This window comes from Ursus arctos, unplaced genomic scaffold (genome assembly GCF_023065955.2).
Source record: "Ursus arctos isolate Adak ecotype North America unplaced genomic scaffold, UrsArc2.0 scaffold_23, whole genome shotgun sequence".
NCBI lineage: Eukaryota > Metazoa > Chordata > Mammalia > Carnivora > Ursidae > Ursus > Ursus arctos.
The window spans coordinates 30,337,057-30,357,504 of record NW_026622908.1 but is presented as its reverse complement, the minus strand read 5'-3'; the positions used below and the strand labels follow the sequence as shown (position 1 = coordinate 30,357,504).

Below are 20,448 nucleotides of genomic sequence, written 5' to 3'. Positions count from 1 at the left end.
TCCTATGCTTTGGAGGATGGTTGGCGACATTTCTGGCCTCCACCCAGGAACAGCATCCACCTGTCTGTTGTAACAAGCAAAAATGTCTCCAGACATTGCAAATGTTCCCCGAGTTAAGCACTAGCAGTATAAATCGAATTACGCAGTATATATTCTTACGTAGGGTGCCTTCTTTCGTACAGCACATTTTTGTGATTTTTCTCTGTTGTTGAGCATTCACATAATTCATTTCTTTCTATTTTTGAGGAGTATTCCGTCATGAAAATAGGTCACAATTTACTTATTTTCCTGTTGATGGACTCCTGGGCTGATGCCAGTGCGGGGCCAGAACGGGTAGCGTTACTACCAGTATTCATGGCCAAATCTTCGTGTGAACATATATTTTCATTGTACTTGGATGACACCAAGGAGAGCAATTGCGGGCCAGAGGGAAGGTAGAGTTTAACTTGTCTGAAACTCCCACTTGTCCAAAGTGGTTTCCTCTTTTCCCTTCCAAGCAACGTATGAACGTTCCCATTGTCTCCCATCCTTGCCCAGACTTGATGTCGCCATTCTTATTCATTTTAGCCATTCCGGTGGATGTGTAGTTGTTTCTATATTTTTTACGCCTTCTTGGAAAATTCTGCCGAACAGCTGTATTAGTTACACAATGTTGGCTAACAAATCATGCCCCAAATCAGTGGCTTAAAATAACACCAGGTCGCAGCGTCTGAGGGTCAGGAATCGGGTCCTGGCGTAGCCGGATCGTCTGGCTCAGGGTCACGTCCTCCAGGGCTGCGGTCATCTCAAGGTCCGACAGGGGCAGGACCAACTTCCGAGTTGTTGGCAGGATTCAGTTCCTCCCAGCTGCTCTCCCTCCCTTGCCAGCCGGGTCCCCCCAGGCTTGCCAGGCAGATCTCAACATCACAGCCTGTCAGGGGGAGCAGACAAGATGAAATCTAATTCTCTTGCAACCTAATCTCCCATGTGAGAGCTCAGCACACACTCTCTTCATCAGAAGCAAGTCACAAGGTGCAGCCCACACTCCGGGGAAGAGAGTTCCACAAAGGGGTGCAGGCCAGGAGGTGCGGGGTCCCCGGAGGCCACTGTAGGGCCATCTGCCCAGCAGCTCCAGTGTGAGAAGCTCTGTTTTGTTTCGTTTTAATATCTACTGATCTCATCACAAGAGAGTTCATGGGCAGACCCTGATGCATGAACCCCACTTTGCATAGCAGTGGTCTAGATAGACCCCAGGGTCAAACGAGTATCTCCGACATTTGTTGAGGGGTTGTTATGCTCGCCTCTGTGCTAAGAGCTTTACCCCGCTCGCTTAGGTAATCGTCCGTCCAACCCCATTGTCAGCACCCCCATTTTACAAATGAAGAAACTGGGGGCACAGAGAGGTTCATGAATCAGACCCAAGATTGTGTAGCAGGTAATTGGCAGAATGTGGGTCCCAGCCCCACACTTTCTTGTTCGGAAGCTTGAACACCTGACCACCAGGCTCCCTTACAAACTCGGGGATGCATGTCAGTGTGCAAAACGACCAACGTCAGTGTCCAGAGGGGACAGAAGCTGGCAGGCTCCTTTCTCCAGCCCCGCTGGAGCGGGGCTTGGCTCTGCTTCGCTGCAGAACCCCCAGCTGCAGTGGCCTGTGTTTGACATACTCCAAATGCTCTGTGTTTGGCTCTCTCCCCTCTGTCCTCTCCTTTTTTAAGTTCAAGTGTGAGAGATGGAGCCGTCTGTCCCCTTTCCCAGCCGGAGGCTGCTTCGCCCACCCGTAACTTCCTGGGTGCTGCGATGCTTGAAGACAGATGCCCTAGCACGAAAGCCCAATTTAATAAACAGTCTTTAGGTGGCAAAAATTAATCATGTCACGAAAGGGGTCGCCCAACGTCTCTGGTAAGGTTAAGCGTTTGTTTCCAGATCATTAACTGCATAATTAATTTCTCTTTTCCCCCACACAGGCCCCATAAGGGAAGGACAGCATCTGTCTTGTTCACTTCGGTGTTCCTAACACTTAGCATAGGACCTGGCCTGGAGTAGGGCTCAATAAATATTTGTTCATGAAATGAAGGCTCGCCCCTCCCCCTGCCATCTGTCTTAGGCTGGATTAGGGAAAGCTGGGCCTGCCCTGAGGCCTCTGTGCTGCTCTTTAGCCGGAAGTGCGAAGGGGTGCAGGAGGGAGGGGAGGAGGAGGCCACATGCAGGGGCGTTACTGGGCCGGCCACCACCTGGCATCGAGGGCCATTGCTGGAGGTGTCATCTTCCGAGAGATGACTGAAGATACTTTTGGGAGGGGTAGGAAGGAGGAGAAGAGAAGAATTCAGGTCTGGCTTCCAGCTCTTCATGGTCAAGCCCCACCCCCGACCCCCGACACCGTGGAGTGTTAAGTCTTGGCACATCGGGGTTGCCCTTGGGTGGGCCCAGAGTGTCCCTGGGTGTCTCATGCACCTCAGCAGCCACCGAGAAGCCCCAGGGCAGATGACAAGAGGGGAGGGGGACGGGCGTGACCCAAGGCACGGTGAAGCTGCTCACGGCCCACGCTGGGCAAGAGCAAGTGGCCCGAGGCCCCGGAGACAGGCGAGGCCAGGAGAACGTGCAGAGACCCGTCAGAGGGGCCTCCCGTCTCCCTACCTGTCATGCCGGCACCAGACGGGCGTTCCCTCATTGTTGAGTGTCTGCCCCCCTGGAAACTCTCTCCCTGATTCATTCTGCACTGATAATTCCACCCTGGGTTCCAGGGAGAGTGGAGGGAGGATCCCCACTTCCAAATCCTGCCCCTCCTGCCACGCGGGGTTAGGCTGGAGCGCGGGCCCTTCCCTGGGGGGCTGCTCCCCTGGCGCCTCCCTCCTCCCAAACCTTGCACCCCACTCGTGATGCTTTCTCAGCCTCACTCCCAAACCTTTTTTCTGCTTCTTGGGCACTGAAGTAAGTTCCAGCTGTTAAAATTGGGAACACTGATGCACTTGAAAGATGTGGTGGAACCAGGCTTTTGAAATGCAATAAATAAGGTTGGACGGGAGAATTGGATAGGTAATCAGCCGCTGCTTTTCCTTCTTGAAGAGAGTCATGAAGCAGCCATCAGACTCTGTCCTCGGCCCAGTTAAGGCCTATAAATCACTCTGCACTTCAGGGAGCCATGGCCACACAGGATCGCACCCAGGCAGAGCAGGGATAGACAGCGGGCGAGCGCGACTTGGGCTGGATGCCGAGACATTCAGGAGGTGGGAATGGTGTCTTACCTTAGGCAGCTTCGCTACAGCAGTCGGGGTGTCCTGGGATGCTCATGAGAAATGCCGTGCCTCAGTTCCCGATGTTCCCGGCTGCAAATCCCAAAGACCCCGATCCCAACCGGTGTAAACAGTAAGGACAATGTTGCTCGGTGGTCTTGCAGGGCAGAGGTGGGATACCAGGCTTGGATAATCCACTGGCTTGAGGACACTGGTCACCAGAGACAGAGCTTCCTTTTTTCTCTCCACCCTGCGGTCCCCCATGTCAACTTTGTCCTGAGCCTGGCTCATCTTGTAGTCGCCAGATAGGACCACAGGCTTCCCGTCCGGCCGGGGAGAGGATCTCTTCTACCACTGTGAAGTGCAAGTCCTTCCATTCTGTCTGGGTTGGCTTTCCCAGACAGGCGCCAACCCCTGTGGCGGAAAGAGTACTCAAGACCTGATAGAATCAGGCTAAACAGGTCCCCCCCCGCCCCCCGCCACCGCACAGCTGGGGCTGCGGTGGGGCTCAGAAAACCTGGCGATCTGGAGGAAAGGCAGCATGGAGAGGATGGATATTGGCGGACACCCAAGAAAACCCCAACTTTGTGCTCTGGGGTTGCATTTTAAGCTCTTGTCACAACTCCCGAGCTCACCAGGGGCACACAAATTAAGACCCACTGAGTGGGGAGGAAGGCCGACCCAGGCTCTGCAGAGACTTGCGGCCACGCAGAGCGAACGTCACTCAGAACTGAGCCCGATGACTATTTTCCCATGAAAAATGCAGAACCAGCCAAGTTTGATCCAACTGGAAATCAATCAACATAGCCCTCTTCTGAAGGGTTGAACTGGGATGAAATCCAATATGAAACCACAAGAGTAGCTCCCCCCGCCAATCAGCCCAACGACCTTAGTTCTGGACCCAACAAGTGACAGATAGCGTGGCTCTGAGAAGGGCCTGGGTGTCCAGCAGCTGGTGGGAAGCTGAGCGCTTTTGTGCTGATGAACAGGAGGAAGCAGCCGGGGCCCGAACCCGGATGCCACCATCGCCCTCAGCTTCCAGCGTCCAAGACACACGGGGACTTTTTTTTTCTTGAGAAGCAGCTGCAGGACAGTGGAAGTGACACAAATTTAGAGAAAAAGATCTGGAGGCTCAATTATACACCACTTGTCAATTATATGACCTTGAACTTCCTCATGCCTCTGTTTCCTCATTGTGCGATAGTATAGTCAATATAACTCAGACGTGGACGAAATATGGGAGGCAGGTGCCACTTCGTGGAGGATAAAAAGACATGAGGACGTCAGTCATTGCTCAAGTCGGGAGCACAGCTTTCCCCACCACCCTACTCGCCACTCCCACTCCGCTTTCCAATCTGCCCCTCCTACAAGGTCTAGCTCATGCCCTGGCTCCTCCCTGACACCCTCCCTGGCCTCCCAGACCCCCACTTGCCCCCTGCATGCACCGTCCGCTCTCCCCCTCCCTGTGGCCACGTGCCTGCTGCCCGCTTCTGTAACTGCATCCCGAACTGCCAAGTACACCTGTTACTTACTCTCCAGTGGGTGACCGACTCCCCAACTCACCTGTACCTGCAAATAAAGAGCTGTGTCTCCCACCTCTTCAGAGCTCAGAACGTGGGAGTGGAACCAACCTTGAAATCACCTGCCCCTGGAGGTGACTCCTCAGAGTGGCGAAATGACCCGCCAAGACCTGCTCAGCTCTGGCGGTCGGGTCAGCACCAGGAGCCAGGCCCCTTGATTCCCCGTGGCACGGTCAACGGGGTGGGGGTGCAAAGGGGACTGATTTTGCAAACCATACGGGTCCCTCTGTGGGGGACTCGTCACGATGTGTAACAGAGACAAACGTTTCTGACAGTGGGTGTTGGGCCTGGCGAAGGCTCGAAGGTGGGAAGGAGCTCGGGGGCCACAGTGGCAGTGGGCTTTGGGGCCAGGCTGATCTAGGTATCATCCTGCTGCCACCCCCACTGTCTGCTCATGGGCAGCTTCGTTCCATTTAAGGCAGAAATGCTTTTTGAGCTTGTCCGTGGCAGGCACACTCAGCAGAGATCGGGATAGACGTGCCCTGGCTTGGCTGTACTGTCCTCCGCTGGGCAGCGTTTCTGAGAGATGAATTAAGTGTTTTAGCCCCTCTAAGTCCCTTAGGGAGTTCGAGAGAATAAGAGGTAACGCAGGGCAACGCCCTGCATGGTGGCCGGGAGACCCCAGCTGCTGCCTCTGGCCCCTGGGAGCCCTGGTGCACTCCTCACCTGCTCTCCAGTCGATGAGGACAGTTAGGAATGCCTTGTCACCAAGGTCCAGCCTCCCTCGAGAATGGTCTGGGACAGAGTGGCAATGAGGGCAGAGTGTCCAGGGTTTATCCTGGGATGGTGGAATGTAGAGTGTGCAAACACTGGGCACACACTTTGAAACAGCGTGAACTTCCAAGTGCTGCCCCCTCCAGCACTGCATGACCGCCACCCCTACCCCTGCCCCCACATCTCAGCCCTTGGGTCACTCCTGTCACTGGAGAGAGCAGCCTTGACCCCTGGCTGGCCCCTCCAGCAGCCACAGAGAGGGGAGAGCCAGGAGGACCGGCGAGGAGGGCAGGAAGCTTCTTGGGGGACTCTCCCATGGCACCGTACCTGCCCCAACTTGGGGGCTATTTTGTGGGCTACCCAGCTAGCAGTTTGAGCTCCAGGTCTGGCCCTCAGTCCCTGATTTCCGGGGGACTGGGCAGACCCCCGATATTGCTACCTGGTATGTAAGTTTGAATGCCTCGGATAGAAGGAATCTCAGTTCCTAAGGGAGGCAAAGAGAAGATTCCACTGGTCTGTGTGAGGCAGCCCTGCAGGCTTAGAGCTTCACAAGCTCATGGGCCTTCATGTAAAGAGAAGATGCCCTTCATTCCAGGGGGACTAAGCCCCTACCTCAGGGTGCACGGCTGGCCAAGTGGTGCACAGACTGCAGTTTGACCCCCACTCGCCCCTCATCCAGCCTCCTTTGTGCAGTGCACGAACCAGGCCACTAAGCGTGGCAGACTTAGCCACAGTTTTGTACCGTGTGCTCCCTGTGAGCAGACACTATGCAGTCACCTGGGACACCAAAGGAGCAAGATGAGACGGAATCCCTGAGCTTATGGAGCTCACACAGGACTGGCCACAAACAGGCCAACCTATGACCAAAACAATATAGGGTGAGCTCAATGCTATCAAGGAAAGCGCAGGATGTGGTGAAAGGGAAGGGACAGGTGTGGGGGAGGGACTTCATTTACAGCAGGTGTGTGGAGGGGGTGGTTTCGGGGGAGGGGTTGAGGGCCAGAAATCAGACCCAGAAAGAGTTCAGCCTGTTCGAGAAGCAGGAAGGTCAGTGGCTGGAGGGGTGTGAAGAGAGGATTCTGGGGCGACGTCAGAAAGCTGAGTAGGGCCGCGTGGAACAAGTGCCGGTAGGTCACTGCTGGATGTTTGGATTTTGTTCTAAGTGTGGTGGGACCCCTGGCACTTCTGAGCCACTGGGTGGAAGAGGCAGGGGGAAGCGACAAGAGGCAGGTGGCCCAGGTGATAACCCTCCGGGGCACAGCAGAGGACCAAGGGACAGGGGGAGGAGGGACAGCTGAACAGGGCCTGTCTCACTACACTCTGCCACCACTCATGAGGTCCTGGATTCTGGTGGGCTTGGAGGTGACATTTCAGCTTCTGGGGTGGTGCCCCTAAGAGCAGAAAGGGACCACAGCCCGCCCTCTGCCTCTCGTGACAGGTCAGGTCACGGCGTCTCCTTTCTGTGGGTGGCACACAGGTGGGGAGGTGCTCCGGCGGACTAATCAGAGTGATGTGTGTTTGCAGTTCAACGTTAAAAAGTCCACGGAGCCCGTCCAGCCCCGAGCCCTCCTCAAGTTCCCAGACGTCTACGGACCCAGGCCGGCTGTGACAGCCCCGGAGGTCATCAACTACGCAGACTACACTCTGAGGACCACAGAGGAGCCCGCCGCACCTGTCAGTCCCCAGGCCCTGAACGACAGCCGCCTCAAAAGGCAGGTCACAGAGGAGCTGTTCATCCTTCCTCAGAATGGTAGGGGTCTCCTGCCCCTGGTTCCCCTCTAGGCAGCACTTCGGGAGGGGGGAGCTGGGTGTGGCCAGCCCCAGCATCCACAGCATTTGACGCAGGGCAAGCGGGTGGGCCCAGGGCCTCGGAGCCACAGAGCTTTATTCCTGCAGACGTATTGCTACATTGCTTCCCTCCAGGGCCTCCAGCTTCCCAATGGACAGTGGAGAGTCCTTTTTAAGTCGTGTAGAGGAGTCGTGATAAGATCATGGGCTTTCAGAGTTACGGGTTCGATTCTCTGCTCTTTCATGTACTCGTTGGCTGGCCTCGGTCATGTTGCTAACCTTTCTGGGCCTCAGTTTCCTCATACGTAAAATGGGATTGCGCTATGATCTGCCCCATAGGGCTGCTGGGAAGTGTAAATAAAAGAATGCTTATAAAGCGCTCAGTGCAGGGAGTGGCACAAAGGACGTACTCACAACATACTGTCACCATGATGTTTCTCTTCTCCTTCTCATCAGGACAGACTTCAAGATGTAACACCTTTAGGGGTGCAGGGCTACGCTGGGCCCTGGGGCAGATGTGTCAGGCAGACACTGTCCCTAAGCGAAAGGAGCGTGCAGGCTTTCAGAAGGAGGCAAGAAATACATTCGGGAGAACAGATTGTTGTGTGGTTTGGGGGTTTTGTTTGTGTGGTTCGACAGGGACATGGAGGAAGAGGAAGCAGCAGAACTGGCTTTGACATTGACCCCAGTTTTGATACATCTCCTGGCCTGGGTCCAACTGTACCCCATGCTGGCGGGTGAACAACCCCTCCCCCGCAAAACCCACCCAAGGACCACAGTGATTAGTCCAGCGTTTCTTCAAGAACAGATTCACATAATGCCTGTGGCATGAACGAAACTGCTCCACTTTTAGCCTCCAGCCTACATTTTATTTTTATTTTAAAGATTTAAAAAAATGTATTTATTTGAGAGAGAGCATGAGCAGGGGGAGGGGCAGAGGGAGAGGGAGAAGCAGGCTCTGCACTGAGCAGGGAGCCCAGTGTGGGACTCCATCCCAAACCCTGAGATCATGACCTGAACCGAAGGCAGATGCTTAACCCACTGAGCCACCCACATGCCCCAAGCAGGCTACATTTTAAATAGATGAAAACAGACCCCTTGGGGACTCGAGAGCTTACATTTGGAGGGTGGGGAAGAGCTTGCCTGAGGAGCCTCGAGGGTGGGTGATCAGAATCCTAATTTCTCAAAGCCTGGATGAAGCCAGGATTGGATGCTCTGGACCAGGAAGAGCAGGGGAGCGTGTCAGAGTCTGGAACCATGAAGACTTCAGAACATTAGCTCATCTTCTCTTTGTCATCGTTCTTCATTGCTTTTCCCACCGCAGAAGCCAAGCGCTGGCTCCACAGAAAGCTCTCAGGAACTGACTCTTCAGCAAGTATTGACCAGAGGGATGGGCGAGCAGGAGAGGGGGAGGCCAGATCGATTGCACATCATCCCCATGATGCTGGACACGTCCTACCCCCCCCCCCCGTGACAATCCTCAGCTCCCTGTGGAGCTCCGTGTCCCATTTCTGGAAGCTGAATCTGTCCCCGCATTTCCAAGTGGTGCGGCTTTGGTCTGGTCTTGATTTGGCTTTGAAGGCTGAGGCTGTCTGAGAGCGGAGAGCTCTGGGCGCCAGGCAGGCCCCTTCTGGCGCTGACCCTGCTGCGCTCCTCCGTGTGGCGGCCTCAGAAGCCGCGTGGGTCCTGTGTGTGTGTTGATGTCGCTTTACGCATTGCTCACGGCCTGGTCAATCTGTTCCTGACTTAGACGCGCCAGGGGACTTGCTCACCATTTGCACAAACCCCATAACGAGCCATTTGGGAAGCTCAATAGTCCTTCAAGTATCTACTCTCTGAATTTGTTCTGAAAACCAAAATTTTTTAAATTCCAATTTGCCTCAAGTGGAGTCTGCTACAGCTGCTGGACCCTCTAATTCTTGTAGTATATTCGACGGATGACAATCTTCCAGATGTTTGGCTCCTGGGCAAGCGGGCAGAATGAGCAATCTTGGTGGTTTTAGGGACTTCTGAATTAAAGCGACGGTCATTCATTCGTCCCACAGGCGTTTATTGGACCTGCACGGAAGTCACGTCTACGACCCCTGACCTTGCCCCGGGCATCTCCCCCTGACTTATTCTCTCACATTGATCTCCAGCCACCAACACCTGGGGAGCAGGGATTAGACTCCAGGAGAGGGGGAGCTGGAGGTGGGCTGAGCTCAGTTTGCCTGATACAGTGTGACTGGACCACACAGGCTGTGACAGTTTCCCTTCCCGAAAGCTCACCAGGGGCCGGGCCCTGGGCCAAGTACTTTCCCCACTTTATTTCACTTCGTGCAAGTAACTTGAGGAGAGAGGAACTATGATCGCTCCCATGGTAAAGATGAGGCAACTGCGAAGTCCCTTGTCCAGGGTCACATAACTGTTACAGGGCAGCTCACGTGTGACACCAAAGACCATGTCTTGCCCACGGGGCAGTGATAGTCCCTTAAAATGTCATCCCAGAACCACAGGTGTCACCCTGGGTGGCCACCATGATTTGGCCCCAGCTAGGGAGCTATCGGTTTGCATTCATGACATAGGTGGCAGATGGGAAAGATGTGATCTGGACGACGGGACCCTAGCGAGGGTGGCAGTGACGGCTTTACCTCTCTTAACAGGTGTGGTGGAGGATGTGTGTGTCATGGAGGCCTGGAACCCAGAGAAGGCCGCCAGTTGGAACCAGGCGCCCAAACTCCACTACCGCGTGGACTATGACCGGCAGAAGGCAGAACTGTTTGTGACTTGTCTGGAAGGTATCACTTTTGTTTGACTTCCACGGGCTTCCATGTGTTCGTCTCCCCTGGAGGAGCTGGGCAGGAGGGATGGGGGCATCTGCAGCTGGAGGGAGCTCTCTGTAATGAACAGATTCCGAAATGTGTGGGGCTCCCCCCCCCCATAACATCCAAAGTGGAGAATCCTAGTTGGCAAATACCTTTGCTCCAAGGGGCGATTCAGGGACCAGACTCCTTCCATCAGGAGTCCCCCCCGCCCCCAGTTCCCTCAGGCCTCCTTGTCATCTGTATCTAGCAGGTGGAAAGAGAGGGCGGAGAGGGAGAGAGCACAACCAACCGCCCCTTAGAAGCCATGACCTACGCAGAACATGCGTCACGCCTGCTCAGTGCTGGAACTCAGTCACGTGGCCGCTGACTGCCAAGGAGCCTGGGCGATGTGGCTCAGTGGGTGCTCAGAAAAAAGGAAAGGGGTTTTTGGTGAAGAGCTGGCTATCCGCCGCAGGTGCCTTCGCCATTGAATGGGGCTTTGTGCTGAACGTGAAGGGTGCTCTGAATGGGCCGCCAAGTTTCTGTAACCCGAGAACGGGGCAGTCTTTCCAAGGGGGTCAGGATGTCCCTGGTCTCCCTACCCCCACAATTCACTTTACCACCAGCAAACAAAGCTGAGGCTTTGCAAAGGAATTGGGGCTAACAATGGGCCATTCTATGGCTCCTGGGAGTTGGGAGCTGTGAGCAGGAGAAATTAGATTTTTGTATTAAATTTTATGCTTTTTAAGGGGTGTTTTTCCTCTTTATGCTCTTTCAAGATTTTTTAGCCTTTTCAAATATATTACATTTGGTCTTCACCATAGTCCCATTTAACAGATTAGGTAACTGAGGTCTAGCAACCTCGGGTGACTTGTCTGAGATACTCCAGCTATTGGTGCCAGAGCCAGGACTAAACCCAGTTCCCCTGGAGCTCGGTGGAGGGTTCTAGCAGGATGTATGGCCCCAGTCCTTCACCTTCCCTTCCTGGGAAAGATCAGCTACCCTTTCTCAGCTGATCATTGAGTAGCCAGCCATAAAAGCACCACGAGTACAAGTTTCTGGGTCAGTCCATCTTGGGAAGCTTTAAAAACACCAAAGTTTAGAATAAGAAAACAACGGAGGTGGTGGCCAAGCGATGCGTGTCACAGATGGTTGTGTGGTAAATATTTAAAGTACAGAACAAACAGTACGGTGTCAGAACACAAAAGTCATTAGCCGTTCGTGGGACCTGGCATCTCGGGGACACCCCGGGGTCATGAGGCGGGGAGGACTCTGGGAAGCCTCCCCGTCCCGCCCGTCTTCTCCGGGGACCAGCGTGTACTGACACGGGCCGCCTCCGGGGAGCTCCAGTGTCTAAGTGTCTCGCTGAAGGGCGATTCCACAAAGCCACGGTGGTCGGCCCCAGGGCTCTCGTCCACCTAAGGTCATGACCGTGAAGCTGGACGTGGCTGCTCCAAGCCGGCCCGTGCCGCTCCCCTCGTCCTCGCGAAGTCCCACGTCCGTATTGCTGTCTCCTTGGCTGCAGCTGTGACCAGCGGCCACGACGGAGGCTGTGACTGCTACATCCAAGGCAGCGTGGCCAGCAGGACCGGCACGGTGGAGGCCCAGACAGCTCTGAAGAAGCGGCAGCTGCACACCACCTGGGAGGAAGGCCTGGTGCTCCCCCTGGCGGAGGAGGAGCTCCCCACGGCCACGCTGCTGCTCACCCTGCGGACCTGCGACCGCTTCTCCCGCCACAGCGTGCTCGGGGAGCTCCGCCTGGGCCTGGACGGGGCGTCTGTGCCTCTGGGGGCCGCCCAGTGGGGTGAGCTGAAGACTTCAGTTAAGGTAGGGTGACCTCTTGCCAGGAAAGGTGAAACCCGTTAGGGGAGCTTGGGGTGGCGGTACTGGGCCAGCGCTCACGAAGCAAGCTCCACAAGCCCTCCCAGCATGTGTGTGCGTGCGTGCGTGTGTGTGCGTGTGTGTGCATGCAAGGAAGACTGGAGTCGTGAACAGGGTGGAGAGCTGCAGCAGACCCCACAGCCCAGGCTGTGGAATTCCCGGCATCTGGTTTTGCTTCTAGCTTGCCGTGCAGAGATCCCCCTGCCATCGTGGAAAACGTGTTATGAATGTCTGGGCTCTAACGCTGACAGAAATACCCCATCCGAACTCATGCACGTTCCCTGTGTCCCTACTATGTGCCAGGCACTGCAGGGGAGATGGGCATCATATAGAAAGCCTCTACCCCTAGAACTTACAGGCCGGGGGAATAAATTAGAGCAGACAAGTGACAATGACAACGACAACAATGATAGCGGACATGGGTTGAATCCTAAGACATCTAAGAGAGGCCTAACCGAGGTGCTCTGATGGAGAGTTCTAGAAGGCCTGGTGGGAAGTGTTGTTTGTGCTGGGCTTTGAAGTACAGACTGGGCTGGCGGCAGCCCCAGAGCCCAGTGTTCTCCTGGGGTCCCCAGCCCTGGGACGGTTCTCCACACCCCTGTGCTGCGGGGGGAGCCGAGGGTGGGAGAGAAGGGTCTGCCGGCTGTGTGCTGTTTAGAGAGAAGTTCCTTGGAGAGCAAACTGGCATTCCTCAGGGGCCGGGCAGCGAGGGGTCAGAGAGGTCAAGGCCATAGGACGGTGTGTGGTTATTTAGGCCCTCGGGTCAAGGCCTCATCCAAGGGCTGCCGCAGGGGAGCCGAGAGGGAGCCTTCTGGGGGACCGGTCTCAACCAGCTGATCAGTGCCTCATGGGGAGACTGCATAGCCTACAAAACCCCAAGTATCTACTGCCTGGCCCTTTACGGAGAACGTTTGCCGACTGCGCTGGAGTGATAACAATGCCACAAAGGGCCTGCGGTGTTGAGTCCTTACCCCCTATCAGTTGCTGTGCTTAGAGAGTCACTTCAGTCCTCAGAGCAGCCTGGCAGAAACGACAACGTGACTCGTGTACAGATGTGCAGACCGGGGCCTCGAGCGGTGGGGTAACCCTCGCAGGGTCCCCCAGCTTGGACCCCGCCAGCTCGGCCTTGCGGCCAGGTTGGTCTGGCTCTAAGTCTGGGGCTGTCCCCTTGCCGCCGTGCCATGTACGTGGCCGACCGCCTACGAGGCCCCGTCCGCTGGGACCTTCCCTGACGACACTTGCACTCCCCACCTGCCCCCTTGTGGACTAGCATCTTTTCCTCACCTTATTTTTCTTTCTTTCCCAGCCGCAGACCCTTGATAAAAATTGACAGTCACTCTCAGCTGGAACTAGGCTGTTCGGCAGCAAGCTCCCTAATGAGTGTGTGATTTGGGCAGAATCACAGCCGGGGGCCCTGGGAAGAGGATCTGACACTTGTGGTTCATTCAGCTGGTAAACCAGCTTTCTCTGGAGGGGGAGGGGCTCCCCCAGGGCTTCGGAGACTTCTAGCTGGAAGTCTCAGACCTGCTGTCCCTCCCCCTTGAAGAGCAAAGCGCATCCCTTCACCCGGCAAATACTATGCCCAATTTCCAGCACGTGCCAGGCCCCGTGCCAGGAGCTGGGGACGCAGCAGTAATTAAGGCCGGGCCCTGCCCTTACCGTGCGCGCCTGCTCACCAGCACCATAGGTGCCCCCAAAGACACCCCCGCTGGCCTGCTTCCCCACACGTGAGGAATGCCAGAGGCAGCATGCTGGCAGACCTGGGAGCTGGTGCCCCGAGGCCGGTGGGGGTGGCCCTGGCTCCAGCTGGGGGTGCGAGCTGAGGTGAGCAAGGTGGGTGGAGCGTTCCGTGGCCACAGCCCCGAAGCTTCTCTCCTCTAGGCCAGAATGAGTTAACCACGGGCCGTCGGTGCCCCAGTTCTCACCGGAAGACGCTCAGCCAAACAGCGGCGTGTGCGTCACCGGGGATCATAGAGCCCCCCACTCCGAGGCCATCTTGAATGATTCCCTGAGAGCCCAAGAGAAAGTTGGGGGGCAGGGTGAGGGTGAAGAGAGTTATTTTTGCCGACAGGTACTTGAAGCAGCAGAGCTGAGGGGAGCAGAGACTGCTAAAATTATCGGGCTGTGGTACAGCGAGTGGGGCTCCCCCGGGGCTCTTGGCACCCCTCTACAGAGGTGACGAGCCCTTCCCAGGCTGACGGGCCCGGGTTCCTCTCACCTGGCTTCGGGGGAGCAGGACGCTGAAGCCGAATCATCCCGTGGCTGCAGCTCAGGCCAACCGTGGACCTCAAGAAGTATCTAGAATCAGGAGGTGGGGGCCGGGCCCTCTGGGTGCCCGGACAGGTCCCTGGGCCTAGTTCCTTCACTGGGGAATGACAGGTCTGAAAAGCTCGGGTTAGGGCTCGGGCTGCGGTATCAGACCAGACCTCCGTTCAAGGCTCAGCTTTGCTGCTTCGCGTCCTTTGGCTACGTGACCTCGGGCAGCGACGCCCCCTCTCCAGCGTCAAGGTCTTATGCTTCAAATGGGAACGAGATTAGTATCGCTAGGGTCGTTGTCAAGATTCAGTAGGGTACTTTCTCACAAATATTAATTGTGTGCCAACTGTATGCTACGTGCTGGGGAACGGCTTTGTGGGAGCCTGTAGCCTGGTGGGACCGATCATACAATTGCCCCTGGCACATAGTAAGTGTTTAATCAGGCTTCGCGGCTATTACTCATGTCCTTGCCAAAGTCCCTGGTAGCTCCCAGATCATTTTGTCATGTGACTAGTTACTTAGGGCCGATTGAATCACTGGGGTCATGTTGAAGACATTGTTCCCCCCCAGAGAAAAGGGGAGACCCAGGCAGAGGGCTGACCAGCCTCAACCAGCCACATTGCCAAAGCCTAGACTGGCTCCTGTTGATCTAGAAACAACATTCCCACTTAATCATCTCGAAAAGTGCTGAGTATCCTTCCTTGATGACCGATGGTGATCATCAAGGCCGACCGTTCCACAGCACTTCACGTGGGCCAGGCCATTGGGTGGATGTATTATTATGCCCATTTTACAGATGAGGCCCTGGAGGCGTGGGGAAGTGAAGTCACGTGCCAGCGGGCACACAGTGTGTGAATGGCAGGATCGGAGCTCTGACCCCGATGGTCCGGTGCGAGGGTCTATACCCTTAGCACTACCTTGGGACTGTGACAGACATCTGCCTCCTGGGGGCTCTTTGGCTCATTTTTGTCTCTCGGGGGATTTGCAGACACTCCAAACAAGTGCTTGCAGGAATTTCAGCGGAGACGCTCTGGAAAGCGGCAGACGGGGCATCCCCACCTCCTGCAGAGCGTACTTACTTCCAGTGGCCTCTGGTGCCCTTCCTACCATCGGCCGCCCAGCTTTTGTGTTGACACAGTTGGCCATTCTGTTGACCAAACAAGGCCCTGCTCAGCATTCGTACACCACATTATTGACTCTGAGCCCTACAGGGGCTGGAAGGAATTACCTTCTCAAACAGAGTAATGGATCACACCTCCCTGCGGCCCCGGGAGCCTGACCGGTCGATGCCATGGTTCTCAAACTGTGTCCCCTAGAACCCCAGTGCTCTATAAAGATACCCCAAGAACTTGTACAGGGGTGCTGGTGAAGGGTGAGAAGGGATCCTGGCCCTCTGCCCCTGCCACATCCTAAGTGGCATCTCTTCAATCTGTTTTATGTGTTGGGTTTGAATATACGATATTTGGAAAACACATCTTGTGGCAAATGGGAAACTCTTATTGAAGCACATGGTACGTGTAATTCCTCTGGGCCCCCCTCGCTTCTGTAGGAGAGCAGTGTTGGTGGGTAAATGGTTTCTGGGACACCTGTCGGATACAAGGCTGGTGTGACCCCAGCCTCAGCACTAGCCGATGGGTCAGAAGGCACCGCTAAGGAAAGCTCCCCTCCTTCCGCCTCTTTTCTGTTTCAGGAGCCGTCTGCAGGAACTGGAGAGGTCCTTCTGTCCATCAGCTACCTCCCGGCTGCCAACCGCCTCCTGGTCGTGCTCATTAAGGCCAAGAACCTTCACTCTCACCAGTCCAAGGCGCTCCTGGGGAAGGGTGAGTGAGAACACACTCCCTGCTTTAAATTCATATCCCTTTACTCCTGGGCCAATCCCTTCATCAGGCCCAGGCGTGAGTTACCTGGAGCTCCCGACCTTGCAGGTCCACATGCCAAGAACCGGTTTCACCCGTGGGTCAGAGGAAGCCGAGGATCGGAGGATAGCCACGGAGCACAGTAGCCGGACCATAGAGGAAACTTGGCTCAGCCCGTCACCCACAACGGGCCGGACTCACCTCACTGGCAGGTGTGGGGAAGGCCAGGCTGTCCTCCTGTCTTAGGCAGCCATCACTGTGTGCCCCACACCCAACCCCAGTCTCTCCTCTCTTCTCATCTTTGTCAACTTGCCACCCCCACGCCAGCTGAGTGTGGGTGCTGGCAGAAGGTGTGTGGGTGCCTGGGCCGAGGCGGCCTGAAGCTGAGGGCGTCTGTGCCCCATATACCCAAGTAAGCATCTCTTCGACATTCTGGAAGCCTCAGTTTTTCCTTCTGGATGCCCCAGCACAGACTAGACCCCTGAGTCTTGGGGACCAAACAGGCTCTCTTGTCAGAGCCGGAAAGCAGCCCTGGTTGGCAGTATGATACCTGGACCCGAAGCCAAGTGCTTAGAGCAGGATATAAATAACCAGGTATTTATAGCAGGATACAAATAAAGAAGTACCACCGGTTCAGAATCTTGGAGCAAACAATTTTGGGCAAATGACATCAGAAGGGCTGGTCTTGCGGGCCGATCCCCCAGCCGAAGGCCAGAACTCAGTGCTTTTCCTCATCCCCTCCAGACACTTCTTCACCTCCTTTTTTACAGCTCCTGTCAGGACAATTACAACACAACACTTTGTCTCTCAAATCTGTCTGCTGAAATTACAAGCTAGCCGCCCGGGGGTGATAATTATAGCCGTAAATACCGAGGAACAATTATTCTCACATTAGCTTTGGGGAGTATGACTAATGAAAACATAATCTGGCTTCTGAGCCTGGTGATGTCCCGTGCGAGCTTGTCCTGTGACCCGTGCCGCTCTCCTGGGGGTGGGGGGGTTCAGCTCTATCGGCCCAGGACCCGTGGGGGCCCAGGCAGTCTGCCCTCACCCCCCACATGCAGCCGGGGTGCTCCAGTAACATTTATGACACAACAGAGGACAAGAACTCAACCAACCAGCAGGAGACCTTCTATCTTAATAATCAACAAAAACACACGGATGGAAAACCAATGGGGTGAGGACAAGGGATGGCTTCGTTTGGCTGGTCTGAGTGGAAAATCAAGCTGCAGTACATTTGAGCTGTTACCCGGGACTTGGGCTGATGTGGGACGTGAAGATGCTGGGAAGGGCTCATGGCAAATCATGGTTCCAGCTCGACCCAGTCGCGGGCAGCCCAGTGACCACCCGGATGTGTTGTACCATTGTGGGTTTTCCACACCGTGGCCTAAGTTCTAAGTGGGCAGGCCCCCTTGCTGTATCCCCACGTCTGGTGCCCCGCGGTGGGCATGCAGTAACTGTGAGAGGGGGACAGAGTGAGGGGGGGTGCGGAGAGAGGGAGCCTCGGAGCACATCTCCAGCCAGAGACCCTGTCTCTCCAGCCCTAAGAGGGAGCATCATCCTTGGCCCGCCCCCTCCCCCCCCCCCCCCCGGGCTCACCCTTCTGTCTCTCTCTTTCCCCCAGATGTCTCTGTCAAGGTGACCTTAAAGCACCAGGCTCAGAAGCTGAAGAAGAAGCAGACGAAACGGGCCAAGCACAAGATCAACCCCGTGTGGAATGAGATGGTCATGTTCGAGCTGCCCGACGAGCTGCTGCAGGCGTCCAGCGTGGAGCTGGAGGTGCTGGGCCAGGATGACGAGGGGCAGAGCTGTGCGCTCGGCCGCTGCAGCCTGGGCCTGCACGCCTCGGGCTCCGAGCGCAGCCACTGGGAGGAGATGCTCAAAAACCCTCGCCGCCAGATCGCCATGTGGCATCAGCTGCACCCGTAGCCAGCTGCCCGGGCGCCTCCCTCCTCCGGCCCCAGCCCCGCCCCTCCGGCCCTGCTGCCCTCCGTGACGTCCTCTTCGTGCCCCATCCTCATTCTGACACCCAGGAGACAGATGTGTTTGCAAAGGCCAGGCCCCCGTCCCTCTCCTAGTACACTCTCACTTCTAGAATATGAGCAGGGCAGGGCAGTGTGTGGAAACAGGACGTTTGGGTCGCACCGAGGAATGCATGTCGCTTCTCTGTGCTGTTGAAGAGACACTTGTTGAATAGAGCCCATGTGCACGTGTGGCAGGTGGGGTCAGGCCCCAGGCAGGGAAAGCTTAATGTGGGGACGAATGTATGCAAAGAATGTGGCTCTTTAAAAATAAGCATTTTCAAAAACGATGGAGGAAAGAGAGCATCCCGGATCAACTCACAGAGTTAGGGGTTGGGATGGGTGGGACGAAATCTTAGCCAGCACGACATGGTGCGCCTGACCCACGGCAGTCACCCAACGGTTCTCGAACCTTAGTGTGTGAAGAATCACCAGCAGATTTCCCGGGCCCCCTGTACACTCCAAATCAATACTCCTGGCCGCGACCCAGGCACCTGCATTTTTACAAGCCCCATCCGGTTTCGATGCAGAGGTTGCAGCACTGCACTGGGAGAGATCCCTTCTACAACATTCCAGACAGGTTTTCCCAGTCCTTGCTGAGACTCCCAACAGCCTGGGGCAGCCAGCTCCAAGGCTGGACATCTCAACTGTCAGTGTGAAATTTGGGAGGCCTCTCTGGTTTTGTTTTTTTTTTCAATTTATTTAATTATTTTAATTCTTAATATTTTCATTTGTGCTCTTCAGATCCTGTTCTTGGACTGAATTTTGTGTTTTTTATTGAAGAACTCTGTTGTTTTATCTCAAAATCAGTTTATGGTCTACTCGGGGAGATCCTCCTTAAGGCGTAGGTGGGACTCCCCTGTTTGTCGCGAGGCGCTTCTTGTCACACCCACCAGCATCACCAAAGTGACCCTCTGAGACGGAGCCATCGTCCTCAGTGTTCCAGCCATTGCAGGAGGAATTCCGTGGGGGAGGCACATCCTGATTTCGTCTATTTTATCGGGCTGCGTAGAAGTGGCCGAAGAGGGAACTTGAAATAGGAAAGGAAGTCTTTTGCGAATGTGTCTCCCTTCCTCGATTTTCAGGGTCTGCCACTTTCATCAGTAAGTCATCAGCAGCTAGGCTTCAAATTCCTACCTTCTTATCCCAAATAGCTGTCCGCACGGTCAATCAGATGCTGCGTCTTGCCGCGTGGGTATAATATTTACCCATGAACCAGGACTCCCGGGTTCTGTTGGCCATCTGTAAAATGGGGCCAATGCCATGGCAGCTCTGTCTCTGTGAGTGATGTGGTCAATGAAATAGAGCTCGAACACCATAGGCGTTCTCCGGCTAAGAAACTGCAGCCACCCGCAGATCATCTTTAAGCGGCAAGAGGGCAGCTGATGGAGACTGGAAGGGGCCAGAACCGTCCCAGGCAGTTCCAGAACCGTGGATTCTGCATTTGGGCTCCTTGCTACTGACACCCAAACTCTGGGCTTTCAAATGTCGCCCTGTCCTGTGATCTACAAGGGAACCCCTGGGTGAGGTGGGTAAGGGCCATGCTTCATGCCTGTGACAAGTCAGGCCGTGCTTAGCCTCTCGCTGAGAATCGGAGCAGCGGCCTCATCACCTTAAGTCATGATTTTCCGTTTCTGTGCAGAAGTAGAAAAGCATCTAAAGAAACAGAAAAAATATCGAATCCCTGTTTAAATGGAAAGTTTTTCAGATAATAGGAGATCTTGCTCATTAAGGCTGGCCACCTCCTGCCAAGTTTTTGTTTGTTTGTTTTTTTGTTTTTTGGGTTTTTTTGTATTTTTGTATTTTGTATTTTTCTTTCTTTCTTTCTTTCTTTCTTTCTTTCTTTCTTTCTTTCTTTCTTCTTTTTTTTTTTTTTGGCAAAGCATTTGTTGGTGATTTCCTATAACGTGCTTCTGAGATGCCCCTCACACTCCGGCCTCCCGGTTTTGGTCGTCATGGCCACAAGAAAACAAAACATTTCCTACGTAGGCTGACGGGTAATCTCTTCTTGGTAACATCCACTATTCCAATGTAGAAAAGCCTGGATTCTAGACTTAACATCAGGAAACACAGGTTCTACTTCCTCATGAATCTATGCACCTGCCTCCTAGTTATCACGGAAGGATGTCTGAGGCAGGCCGGGGAGCCTCCGATGCCAGAAATGTCAGCTCTGCCTATGGCCATTCCATCACAAGGCTTCCATTTCTTTGTATCTCAAGCGTTTCGTTTTCCAGAATCCAACCTCAAGGTTGCCCCTGATAGGAGTCAAATGCCAGCACAGACCATCTCAGTGTTGCCCGTCACCTCACTTGGCAGGCATGCACAGGAAGGGGGAAGTCTTGCACGGGATTTAGTGC

General features: G+C 55.0%; 1 protein-coding gene across 1 annotated transcript in view; it reads left to right on the top strand.

Moving 5' to 3' along the window:
* Positions 1 to 19,869, top strand: part of SYT13 (synaptotagmin 13) — a 42,196-nt gene extending 22,327 nt beyond the window's left edge. Inside the window, exons 2-6 of the mRNA XM_026512057.4 lie at positions 7,031 to 7,256; positions 9,937 to 10,071; positions 11,603 to 11,904; positions 15,905 to 16,034; positions 17,695 to 19,869. Of these exons, the coding sequence (XP_026367842.2) occupies positions 7,031 to 7,256; positions 9,937 to 10,071; positions 11,603 to 11,904; positions 15,905 to 16,034; positions 17,695 to 17,999 (1,098 nt within the window). The 3' untranslated portion in view covers positions 18,000 to 19,869. The remainder of the gene's footprint in view (positions 1 to 7,030; positions 7,257 to 9,936; positions 10,072 to 11,602; positions 11,905 to 15,904; positions 16,035 to 17,694) is intronic.
* Positions 19,870 to 20,448: the final 579 nt, after the last annotated feature.